Source organism: Poecilia reticulata, chromosome 23 (assembly GCF_904066995.2).
Source record: "Poecilia reticulata chromosome 23, P_reticulata-male-v2, whole genome shotgun sequence".
Lineage (NCBI taxonomy): Eukaryota > Metazoa > Chordata > Actinopteri > Cyprinodontiformes > Poeciliidae > Poecilia > Poecilia reticulata.
The window spans coordinates 2,210,503-2,223,992 of NC_088852.1; the positions used below are offsets into that span (position 1 = coordinate 2,210,503).

The 13,490-nt window shown below is 41.3% G+C and overlaps 1 protein-coding gene across 2 annotated transcripts in view; it reads right to left on the reverse strand.

Moving 5' to 3' along the window:
- LOC103459315 (thyrotropin-releasing hormone-degrading ectoenzyme) overlaps positions 1-13,490 on the reverse strand; it is a 174,294-nt gene that overhangs the window by 120,661 nt on the left and 40,143 nt on the right. For both annotated transcript variants that reach the window (XM_008400786.3, XM_081603849.1), the window contains one exon: positions 2,245-2,371. In XM_008400786.3, coding sequence (XP_008399008.2) covers positions 2,245-2,371 — 127 coding nt within the window. The remainder of the gene's footprint in view (positions 1-2,244; positions 2,372-13,490) is intronic.

Genomic DNA, 13,490 nt, shown 5'->3' on the forward strand with positions numbered 1-13,490 from the left:
AGCTGGAGTCCATCTGAATGTCAGTCACGCCTCCGAATGGAAATCAAAATGACCAAAACATGAACTGCGCTCCCTTTAACCCCGCGCTCTGCAGAGAAAACAACGACGACGCATCGTCTTTCAGAGTCGCTCCAATGACAGCCGCTATTTCAACCCGACACTGAAAAACTTATCTGGTTCAAACAGGAAAGTTTACAGGAAGCAGAAAAACTGATTTTGCTGAGATGATACATGAAATACAGTAGATTAGAAAAACTCAGCAATTCAGTTCTGAAACTTAAATATTCAACATTAATGTTGATGAAATTTAAAACAGTTGGTTTAATTAGCAGAAGTAGGAAGTGATTTTTTTTTTAAGTTAACAGAGAATCAAGGAATTTAAAACGTAGAAAAATTAAACCACAATATAAAGAAAACTTAAATATGAAGAACAGTAGCAGCTCATAAAAAATAATTGAATTTAGCAGGTAAAAATAAAAACATTAGTTTTCTGTTATTATTATAAAAAATACTAAAAGTTTAAGTTTATATTTTCGGTTCATGTATCAAAAGGTTTGGATGTTGTAATTTAAGTTGGGAGGAGAAAGAAATCCTCTGGTAAACCTCTGAACTTGAAGAAAACCAAAGCAGCCTGACCTTTTGTGACATCACAATGAAATAAAGTATCCTAAACAAAAAAAAAATAATAATGTTTACCTCCGAGAATAAAACATAGGGTAATGAAATGCACAGAATGTTTGTTGCATTTGTATGTACGCAAGGATGTCTTGTATGTATGTATTTTATTTGAAAAAGTCCACGAAGTAAAAATATATCTGGGTCACAACTTTTACCGGAACTGATAAAAGGAACAAGGGACACTCGGTTAAAGGGGAAAAAGGGTGTGACAGCAGGCTGGAAAAGGACGCCGAGCGACGGACCGGGGAGCTTAAAAGACGAGCCCGGAGATACCTGAGTTTTTGGACTAAAAGCGTTGCCAGATGTTAGAATGGCCCTTAGCGGCTGGAGGAAGTAGGAGACTTGAGGCAGAGAAAGAGTGCAAATCCCGCTGGGTGTTTATTCACCAACATTTAACACACAGAAAACCCTGCTAACAGCGGCCTAGGGTTTCAGCAGCAACACCCCTCAATATGGCCAACGTGCAGCCTTTTATAGTAGCTGGCTGTTCCACTTTACAAACCCACCAAAAACAGGGTAAAACAAAATACATACACACAAACAGTTTGACAAACTAACACAATCTTCAGAATAATATACATTACAAAATGTTATTCATTTTAATAATCTCTAAAAACCAATTTCTATCAATCCAAATATAAATCCAACATTAAATATATAAAATGTGTAGCTCTACTGCTCCCCCTCTTCCATCTGCTTTGGTCTCTTCTGGAACCTTTAAAAGGTGCTCAGGTTCTTTAAGTTTCATTTATCATTCAAAATGCATTTCTTTTGTCATTTAACACACATTTTAAGGGTTGTACAGCCAAAGTAATGAAGACCTTCATTACACCAGATCAACTAACAAAGGAGTCAAAACTCTTCTGGAGGCAAGATAAAGCCACACGGAACGATGACCGGACCCGATGCGCTCGCGATCCAGGCCTGACGAAGGGAACCGCCCGGGTACACAAACGCCGACCCGGTGAGACCCTTCCAATTTTTTATATTTATGCTTCTTTGTGTGCACGAAGACTGATAAATATTTTTGGGTCCCAACGTTGTTGTTTTTTTGCGCAACAAGAATTTTACTTTTTTTTTTTGATCGCCTGATTATGGACTTTTCGATGGATTATTATTATTGATGAACGATTTATTTTTGTTGTGATTCATAGGCTGGGTTATAGCTTTAGTTTTGAATGTGGGGTTGTTTAATTATAAAAATTAAAGAGTGACTGGTATAATGGCATGATTCCAGGAAAACAGATGTGTGGTTAATAAATGTAGCGGGTCATTCGTAGCCGCATCCGTTAGATGACGTGTCCCCTCTTTCTTTTTATTAGAACCAAATCGTTTTTCTAGCGTTGGTTAGTTAAAACTACACTTTGACACAGAGGGCAAAGGTCAACTTCCCAAACTGGATCGGAGCCAACAGAACTCTAACAGAACCGCTTTCTGTTTCAGAAATGAAGACAAACTGAACGGAAAACATGAACATCTCCTGAACACGCCACAAGAATCAGACACAAAGTTCACAGCTGAACAGAACCAGAACCAGAACCAGGACCAGGACATCCGCAGCCTTACCTAGCTTCGGCAGGGAGTACTGCACTTTGAAGTAGTCCTCATAAAATCCCAGCAGCCTCTTGGTGATGTGCAGAGCGTAGTCGCCTGCGCCGCTGGAGATGGCGTCCGGCCGGGCGTACAGACGGATCTGAGGACACACAGAGAGACGAATGAGACGGATCTGAGGACTGACAGAGAGACCAGTGAGACAGATCTGAGGACGGACAGAGAGACCAGTGAGACGGATCTGAGGACGGACAGAGAGACCAGTGAGACGGATCTGAGGACGGACAGAGAGACCAGTGAGACGGATCTGAGGACGGACAGAGAGACCAGTGAGACGGATCTGAGGACAGACACGCGAGCAGAAAATCAGACTTAGCGCGTCGTTGCCGTCAGAGTCAAACAGGAAATGAAACTCGGCTCTGAAGGTTTGAATAAAACTGGATTTACAGCAGCAGGAAAAAGTTTTAAAGGTTTAAACCCCAACAAACACAGAACTAATTTGATCAATTACCGATACTGCCTGGTCACATGACGCTCCACTGATGACCCAGTTTATGAGAAGCTCCTGAGTGACATCATCAGGTCTGTCACGATAATATTCAGCTGGACGATAAAATGCTACACGATTAATTGATTTTTTCATTTTTGCGACAGGCTTTGACATCATAGAAGTTTTATTTCTACACCATTTCTGTTGGGATGCACCAACCAATATACCAATATCTGTAGCGGTCCTGATATTGAACAAACCAATCCGATACCAATATCTGTATCGGTCCTGATATTGAACAAACCAATCCGATATCAATATCTGCATCAGTCCTGATATTGAACAAACCAATCCGATATCAATATCTGCATCAGTCCTGATATTGAACAAACCAATCCGATACCAATATCTGTAGCGGTCCTGATATTGAACAAACCAATCCGATACCAATATCTGTATCGGTCCTGATATTGAACAAACCAATCCGATATCAATATCTGTATCGGTCCTGATATTGAACAAACCAATCCGATATCAATATCTGTATCGGTCCTGATATTGAACAAACCAATACGATACCGATATCTGTATCAGTCCTGATATTGAACAAACGAATCCGATACCAATATCTGCATCAGTCCTGATATTGAACAAACCAATCCGATATCAATATCTGCATCAGTCCTGATATTGAACAAACCAATCCGATATCAATATCTGTAGTGGTCCTGATATTGAACAAACAAATCCGATACCAATATCTGTAGCGGTCCTGATATTGAACAAACGAATCCAATACCAATATCTGCATCAGTCCTGATACTGAACAAAATCTAGATCAGGTATCGGTGACAGAGGGCAGATCTATTCGGTCTGATTCTATGCTTTATTACTTATTTTACATGACATTTAGGATTACTAATTGCACTTTCTGACCCATTTGAAAGAAGATTTGTTTATTTTTACAGCTAGTCAACATGTTAGTCAGTTTATTTATTTATATTGGTTGTTAAACTTCTGACTGAATGTTGAAATTCTAACTTTTCAACTTCGTGGTAACTGGGACTCGGCATACATTCTCCATCCTCCCAAACTGCATTTTCTTTAAATATTTCAGATCTGCTCTACAGACACCAAGGGAAAAGGTGAATTTTCAGCAAATAATCCGGAGGTAGGTTTCATGCTAAAATCTGGGAACCCCTGGTGGTTCGGTGTAGAGCCCAGAACTGAGCTGATTGTTTTTCAGTAAATCAGTTCAACTGAAGGCCGTCAGTTTCAGAGTCTCGTCTGTATTCTGCTCGCAGCGTCCGATGATTCCCTCTCTCACGCACCGAAGGCGCGCTCCAGCATGTTTATTAGCAGGCGAGCCAGACGGCTTCCTGTCGGCTCCCCGCACGCACGCACGGACAGAAAGAGAAATTAAATTAAAGGGCCGGTCTAGACGCTATGAATGCGGCGGGATGAGATGGATCAAACCCCGACACAAAAAGGCCATTCCACTGGATTTATGCTGGGAGAAATCGATTCAGCACTTTTATGACCACTCCAAGTGTCTGTGTGTGGAGGCGCTTTCAAGGGTCAGAGAGCATCATGTAACCAACGCAGAGTTTATGCCAACAGTAAAAATCTCCCCGGCTGCTTCACGGCTCAAATACTAATTTAGCACAAACCGTCAGTACGGAGCAGCAGAATGAGCTTTTATGCGTCGTCGTCTCTAGTAACGTTGCTTTAGACTTTACTTATGCATCAGGTGAGGTAAGTTATGATTTTACTGAAAACATGTTTGCTGCGTTTTAGGCTGAATTATTTTATGAGAAATTTGCATTTCTGAGCCGAGACAAAACTACAAACCCCATCAGCTTCTTCTGCAGCCTGTGACGGATTCTGCTACGGAAATGGATTCATAACATTTTTACAGAATTAAAATTATCCTCCACAAACTCCTTCATTTTGGGGAAATTACTGATTTGGTCTGAATTTAGTGTTTTTGTCCAATCAGGGGAGAGATGAGAAGCTTGTAATGTACTTTTGCAACATGCACTGACAGGTTTTAGTTGGATAAACGCTCCATCTCGACCGGAATGAGGCCTGAAGTGGTTTGAGGCAAATTCTCGACAACAGTCCATAAGCAGATAATTTTTTTCGATGCAGTTGCATTGGATTAAAGGAAATATATTTTAAATTTCAAGTTGTTTTTCTGTTTAAATCAAGCAATCCTGTTTTTTTAAAACAATGAAATATCTTCTTCCACTTAACTTTCCTCTACTTTTGTTGATAAATCCCAAAATATCCCAATGAAAACAAAATAAAACAGAAGTGTGGAACGTAAAATATGAATGGTATGAATCTCTGGTTATACAGTCGCCATATTTTCACTCATGACTCACAGATTTGCTGAATATTTTAGGTTTTCATTAAAAGAATAAACATGAAGCACAGAGGTGCAACAGAACCAGAGTCCCGGCCCGGTTGGCTCCAGCTCTGGGGTGATTGTTGAATAAAAATGCAGCTCCCGTCTCCTCATCCGGCTGCAGCCAGCTGACTGAATATCGGCTCAGAGTGAGAGGATTTATTGAAATGTGGGCCGGCCGCCGGGGAGCTGCTGAATTCAGAAGAGTCTCCTGAGGATTCCTTAAATGCCCGCGGTCGTGTTCTCCCCGCTGAGATCCCAAATGCGTCGCATTTTCCAGCAGGCTTCAGAGTTTTGCTCCCTTCAGGCTGAAATTCGCTGAAACTGAAGCGGCGGTGGAGACAGGCAGCCGCTTCTTCGTGGATTCCGCCAGAGAGACGAAAACACGCAGCTCTGCTGGAGCTGAAACTTTAAATTATATCCAGGTGAGCAGCAGGAAGACTCGTCAGTCACATCCGTCAGCTGTGAGGAGGAGCTTCCCGACTGAAACACGGCGTCCGCTCATCCGGAAAAAACTAAAAACTCTTAAATTCGGGTATCTAAAATGAAGGCCTTGCGTGTTTTACAGAACAATCAAGTGTCAATGTTACCTTCAGGTGTCATAAATGCTGTTTGTATCATATGACTGTAAAAGAATTGAACAATTTTAATGCCTTGAAATTGCGCCTCTCTCTTTAAAAACTCCTGCTCTTCCTGAAGCTCCGCCTCCAGGAAGTCATCACAACATGGCTCCTCTATTAACCCTTTAACTACGTTTTTACCCCTGAGCAGCAGCTCCAATAACGAGCTCAAGTTCCACCAGGTGTTTGCTATTTGCTGCTGGCTAGTCTGAAGGAGCTGAGCGGGGAGGAGCTACAGCTTGAAGGCGGGGCTAGGCCCACCCACGCATTTGCACAGTAGTCTGGTTGCCATGGAGATTAAAGGATTTCTTAAACATGCATTAAAAAAATTAATGAATAATGAGAGAAAAACACAAAACAGTTTAAATATCAAAAAAGTTGATTTTATATGATACTGCCCCTTTAATTAAAAGAAAGTGGTGCTTTTAATCTATTAATCACAGTTCATTAATTTTGACAGAAATTTAATCTCATACTAAGATATCGGCGATGGAAGTGAAAAGGGTGGATCTATAATCCAAGCCAGGACAATTGATTGCCATCATATTTAATTTGATTTTGTAAATGTGGACAGGCAGAGTGACCTCTGGAAACTTTTATTTTTAAAATGATAGCGGCACAAATAAAACATTTTTGCAATACAAACTTTTTCCACCAATTTTGTCTAATTTGAAGTGAGGACAGAAGCAGGAAGCTGCTCTTCCTGCCTCATGTGCAAACAGACACATGAAAAACGGTCGGTAAAAGCTCGGTTCTGTTTGTTTTTTAGAAAATGGACCCGACCTCCTGCACAGCAACAAGCTCCTCTCAGCAGCAGAGAAAGGAAAACCTTCACGCTCCCTCCTGGACACCCAAACGGTTTCTGTGGCAACTGGCCAAGTTGACAAAACTCTCAAACTGCACCTTGAACTTCTCCAAATCGACACGGCGGATTGTGAAGCGAAGGATCCAGAACCGTCCGGGTTTCTGAGGAGAACCGGAGCTGTGGACCAATCAGAAGCTGCTCTCTATAACTTATGGCGCCAGCGTCACAGTTAAAGTCGGATTCACTCGCTTGGCGTTTGAAAAGTCTGAAGCATCAGTCAGGATTCTCTCCTCCAATCAGACGGCGGATCCTCTCTCTCTCTCGTTATCTCTTTGCTCGTCCGTGACTTCCCTCCCGGCGCTCCGTCTGTTGCCCTTGGATGATGGATGGGGTGATGGACGCTCGGTTGCCACGGTAATTTGATGGATGGTTTAACAACTGGTAGCGATGCTGACGGCGCCTCGGCCGGTTCTGGTCCTTGACTCCGGGATCAACGGGCCTCAGACGGCCAACGGAACCAGCGGCGCCGATGACCCGTCACCGCCGCGCCACAGATAGGTCCAATCAGACGACAGGACAGCGGGCGGGCGGCGCCGCACGGGTCGCCACCCCAGGAAGACAAATCAAGACGAAACGTCTGTGTCCACTTCAGAGGGAGCAGAACCAGAAAAGTTCTGGATGGTTTCAGTCCAACCAACAGACAAAACGGACGTTTCACCAAGACTACAGTTCGTTTTTATTGACAGATGAAAGGCTGGTATTTTAATAATCGACTAATCAGATGTTTTAAAAAGCCGGTTTTACGTTAAGAATAAAGTCAAAGATGCAAATAAACGATTAGATTCCATTTTTAAAATCATAAAATGCAACAGCAGCATTCCTTTAGTGAACGCTTCTTCGTTTGTAGGAAATGCAGCTAAAAAATATTTATAACATCAGAGAAGTTCAGCTCTTTCTGCTCGATTTGTCATTTCAGTAAGGCTAATCTGGTGATTATCTTTCAGATTAACTGATTAGTAATTGATAGAAAAAGCTGCTTAAATGACAATTTGTTGCAGAATTTGAATCAGGTGAATCTAAAACTGAAGCTCAAGGAGTTCTGGGTTGAACACTTTTACAGATAACTGGATCTTTTCATCTTAAAAGGCAAAAGTTTATGTGGTTTATAACTTTATGTTCAACTGTAACTCAGTTTCTGTCATTTAAAACAGAAACATTGTGTTTCTGTATGACTGTGTTCTGCAAACTGTTCACAGTGAGCATCTAGGAGATGTTTTCTATCTTAATTTTCCATTTTGTTCATCACCGACAGGAAGTAGTGTTCCAGGCAACTGACACTAAAACCCAATGAAGCGTCTTTATTCCGATGATCCGGGACATTCCCGACGGACAGCTGTTTGGACAGGAAGGCGACCACTAGTCTGCAGGGGTAGCTACTTAACGAGCGTCGCTACGTTGTTAGCATCAGCAGCTGAACGATCTGACAATGTTTAATTATGACAAAGTTATGAGATCCAAAGTAAATAATTAATACAAACCACTCCTGTTTAATTAATGCCATTTACGGTGATAATGTTGGATTTTTTTTCATACTTTTAAGGTTTAAACATGAAACTCTGAATCATTAAAAATATTTTTCACTATGATAAAATCTCCTTAATGTCTGATTAAAGCAACAGAAGCAGCAGTTTTTATATTAAATACTGACCTTACCTGCAGTTTATGGTCCATTAATGTGACCTTTATTGTCATTACTGAATGTTAATGTGACATTTTCTGTCATTATGGGATTTTATGGGAACTCAGGGGAATAAGTCAATAAAGGGGAGGATATTTATTAATCTACCGATTAATAAACCCTCATGGTTTTTAAAAATAAAACTGAAAATCAATAAATCAAAGACACTAGAAACAGAAAAAATGTAACACTTTTGAACAGACAGAAAACCTGCATTTACAAAGGGACCATTAATATAAAATATAAGTCATAATGTGATCATGATGCGTCTTCCACAGAATCAAACCACCTTAGAGAAACAGCCTGACTTTTTATCTTAAACTGCGATTTTAAATCTCATGTGACTTTGAATCTCAAAATTACAATTTTATATTACATAATTGTTATTTAAATGTCAACATTATGACTAATTAAATTATAATCTTAAAATTTTGGGCTTTAATTTTTTTTCTTTTATGGCAGAAATGGGCTTCCATACAAAACAGAGGAAGACGAGGTTAAAATATTTCTGTAGCAACTAAACCGAGTCAGACGGATGAGATTCAGATCAGATTAATCAAAAAAAGCGACACTGGAACGGCCTAGTCAAAGTCTAGATGTCAAACCAACTGAGAATCTGATGTTCTCCATCCAATCTGACCTTTGGCTGTTTTCAAAAACATAAAAGATTCAATTACAAACGCACAGCACAAATCCAGTTTTATTTTTAAAACTCTTCAAATTAAATAATTCATAATTATGTTCCGCTTTACGTCGACATATTCCATAAACCCGACTTATCAGGTTTTTCCCTCCAGTGTTGCAGGTTTCATGTATTTTCCAGCAGAGCACCAACATGATTCAGGTTTGAACCTGGACGAAAATGTTAAAACGATGTTGCCATGGCGATCAGCTGATAAACACGCAGCTGGCTGGTGGGAATAATGAGCCAAATGCTAAACGGGGTTTAGCGAAGCAAGGCCAGCGCAGCGGGTCACTCCTCCGTTTGTTTGGATTCTCTAATCCTCGCCGAAGGAGAAGCTCCTCATTACAGGAACAGCGATTCTCACTGAGACGCGTCACAATAAAGGAAGCAGACAAGCAGCTGTTGGAGAACAACGGAGAGCTGATGATGAAAGCTGGAAGAGTCCCAGCCTGAGTCGCTGCGCCGCAGATGGAAACGATTCCTGTTGCTGCCTGATCAAGTTTTATTCTCACCATAAAGACGTTATTACCAGCCTACATGTGCCGAGAGCGCCATCATCGTTTTCCGTCTCGTTAGCTTGTTTGCACAACGGTTCAGGTGTGTAGAGGAGCTTCAGTCACCTCACAGGAGATCCGGTTTAACCTTTGACCTCAGAGTTCAAATTACTGCAGCTCATCGCCGACAGAGTCTATTTAGTAGCAATAAAAACACAAACTGCACAGGATTCAGACGGGGCTGGACGATGATATACATGATCAATATCAATAGATATTACAACTGATTGAATATTTGATATTCAATATATAGAATATTAATTGAACTGCACAGCATTCTGGGAAATGTAGGTTAAAGGGTTTAGCTGCTCAACCCCTAACAGCTAGCTATGCTAAGTTGGTGGAATCAGCTAACTCAATCACTCTCTGGTTGCCTAGCAACAAACTGTTGCATAAGAAGCAGTTTCAAGTCCCCCCAAACTTCGGTTGCTTAGCAACAACCTGTTCAGTAACTGTCAGCAGCAGTTTAGGGTTTTGCCTCATAAATGCTGAAAAATAAAATAAAAAACAGCAGCGTGACGTGAAAACTGGATAAAACGGGAAAAGTTTGGTAATATTTTAGATATTTAAAAAAAAAAACGAATCAATAATAAAGCGCTTATATATTGAGATAAGGTTTTCAGCCGCGTCGTCCATCCCTACATTCAGCCAAGTCCTTCACAATAAGAAATACTTTCACCAACTCCAATTTGAGACCTTTGTGAAAGAAATTTAAAACCGTTATCACAAAATAAATCTACAAAAGGAAACTGAAATAAATGCATTTTATGGGTTGGTAGCAGAAGTGAGCCAGTGGCAAAGATACTTATCATAAAGCAGCTAGCTAGCTTTAGCACTGGAGCTAGCTACCTAGCATGTGAGCTAAGCAGCTAGCTGTAAATTAACTAAAAATAAAAACTGAAACTGAGAAAACATTTCCTTTAACTGAAATAAATAAATGCAGTAATAAATGGGGGGAAACTATTAACTTGTGGTTTTATAAAACCAACTAAAACATAATTACAGATATAATATCCTTTGTTTTTGTATTTGGTTGGTCAACAATAACTTAATACGTTTTTTGAAAATAATATCTGTTGAGTATTTATCACCCAGTCAATGTAAACATATTTATAGTAATTCAATTTCTAAAAATTCACCCAAGTATAAAAAAACTAAAATTACTACTATAACCACTAAAAATGAAATATTTAACTAAAAAAAACTAACAAACATTCTAAAAACTAATCAAAAAGTCAATTTAATAAAGACTGTATTCCTGGGAAAAGACAAAGTTGGTTTCTGAATGAAAATCATGATAATACATTTTACTGGATGATAAATTGTCCCAGATGTTATTGCAATAAACGATAATATTGTTGTTTTGATACCATTTCCAATGGTATATTAATGCAGGAACACATTATAAAGATCAATAAACTTTAAATTCTAGTGAACATTTAACACTGGAACTGGAAGACATTTTAAATACGCAACAATAAATAAAACAACAAATAAAAGAGATTATGAAATATCTGTAAACACTTAATAAAAAGTCTAGTCGAGACGAAAACAGCAGACTGAAGACTTTAATCATCTGGTTTTTGGTAGAAAGAGGAAAAAAGAGACCAACAATAAATCGTGTAAATGGAAGTTATTGACTTTGTTTCCTTTTATCACGTGATTAACTGATTTACTGCTGGCCTGTTTTGAGCCTGACGTCCCTCAGAGCCTCGTATTAAAACCAGGCTGAGTGTTTCTGAGCGCGACGCGCCGACTGGAGCGTTTATTAACGCCGGACAGACGGAGAAACGTTTGTGACAGACAGAGCCGTTTGATTGGTCAGGATGGGGACGGCTGACGTTTTATTTGTCCTCCTCTCAGAGCGTCGCAGGAGGAAGAGGAGGCATGGCAGGATTAACGTTCCTGTCAGATGAAGCCGCTCCGCAAACAGACAGCAGCGTCCCGGCTGCCTCCGGGCCAAAACAGCGATCTTAATACGAGACACACAGAGCCCATCCAGCAGATGTTTGTAGACACAACAATCTGCATCTGCTGCTTTCTGGATGCTTTTCAGCTCCTGACAAAATGAACACATCCTGGGTTTTTAAATGGAACCCGGCTTCCTGCTAATCTCCCATCAGGCCTTGCGTCCTGCTGACGGGACCATGTCTTCACGGATTATCACAGGCAAGCAGCAGGAAGAGGCTGAGAGAATCCGTTCTCTCAACACTCTGCTGGATAATCGGAGCTTTTTGATCGTTTTGACTGGCGAACCGTTCGACGTGTTCGCAGTTCTCTGTGTGAAGAATGAGATCTGATGTGCTGCTCAACATCAAGCGGAAACGTTCTCACTGCTGCAGCGTTTAAAACGAGTTCATCAGGTCTCGGCTGATGACGGCGTCCTTCTAAATGATCCAAAACTCTGCTCACATGAAGGTTTCTACCATTTATATGTCCATTCGTCCAGGTAGGAAGAGGAAGTCATTAGAAATAAATGTTTAAAAGACGACGTTTGAAAATCTAACATTCTCAAACTCACTGTAAGCTAATGCTACATTTGTGGATGAAAGACATTAAATTAGTCATTTCCAGCAGACACAAAGAAAGAAATGCAGCTGGTATCCTGCAGAAGGAATTCCTGATTTCACTTATAAAACAACCTAAATACCCACATACGATGCATTTTCTTAACTGAAACACTTTATCACGGGTACAAGCGGCCGAAATGGGTTTCCTCCTCCGCAGGGTGGCTGGGCTCTCCCTTAGAGAGAGAAGCTCGGTCATCCAGGAGGGACTCAGAGTAGAGCCGCTGCTCCTCCACGTCGAGAGGAGCCAGTTGAGGCTCGGGCATCTGGTCAGGATGCCTCCTGGACGCCTCCCTGGTGAGGAGTTCAGGTCCCACCGGGAGGAGGGGACGACCCAGGACACCTGGAGGGACGATGTCTCTCTATGGCCTGGAAACGCCTTGGGGTTCCTGGAGGAGCTGGAAGAAGTGGCTGGGGAGGGAAGTCTGGGCCTCCCTTCTGAAGCTGCTGCCCCTGCGACCCGACCCGGGATAAGGGGAAGAAAATGGACGGATGAAATGGAAACACTTTATGCTCACAAACACAGCGATGGAATGTCCTGTGTTGTGTTCTTGTTCCAGATTCAAATATCCAAGGTTTTTCAGCCAAAAGGTTTTAAATAACAGAGAGCATGCTTACTGTGGATGTGGAAAAAATATAAAAATCAGCCAATCATCTGTGGATCGACACAAAGGGAAAAGGATCTGTGGAGGAAAGTGGTTTTTCTCTCTCAATTATTGTTTGGTGATGCCATACAGGTTTGCTGTAAAATGCTGTTTTCATGTACTGCAGTTCCACACCGTCGTCATCTGCCGGGTTTCCAGAAGACTAACAGTGTTAGTAACCTTTAGTAAGCGAATAAATCAATCAGCCGGCAGCCTGTGAGCGTTTTTGGCTGATATTTTCTCTTCAGTCGGAGTCGGTTTCAGTTTTCATGTCGTGTGTTGGATTTTTTCCGGGCCGACAGGATTGTGTTTCAGATTCCCTGGAGTGTCTTTCAGGCCGCGGTTGTTCGTTTTGGCCTCACCGTTATGGAGCCGTTACCGACTGAATGGAGGGATGTGTTTTTTCTCTCTCAAGTGGAAAATGTCTTAAAAAAAAAAAAAAACAAAAACAGCCTCAGGCTTAAAAGGGGTAAAAAGCAAAAATGGAAAAGGAAGCTAGCGGAGCGCTGAACAAACTCCCAGAGGATGTTTTGGTGTCTTCAGAGGCGTGTTGGGCCCGCAGCGCAGCCAGACACCGCAGGAACAAAGAGGCCGGGGTTCCTGGGTGCTCTGCCCTCAACCCGCAGATCTCCACTGGAAACACGGGGGTCGTTTGGGAAGCATGTTTTCCCATCAGCCGACGTTCCCCCAGTTTGGTATAAAAATAGAAAAAGGGCAAAAATAAAGATGGATCTGTTGGCGTTTTCCT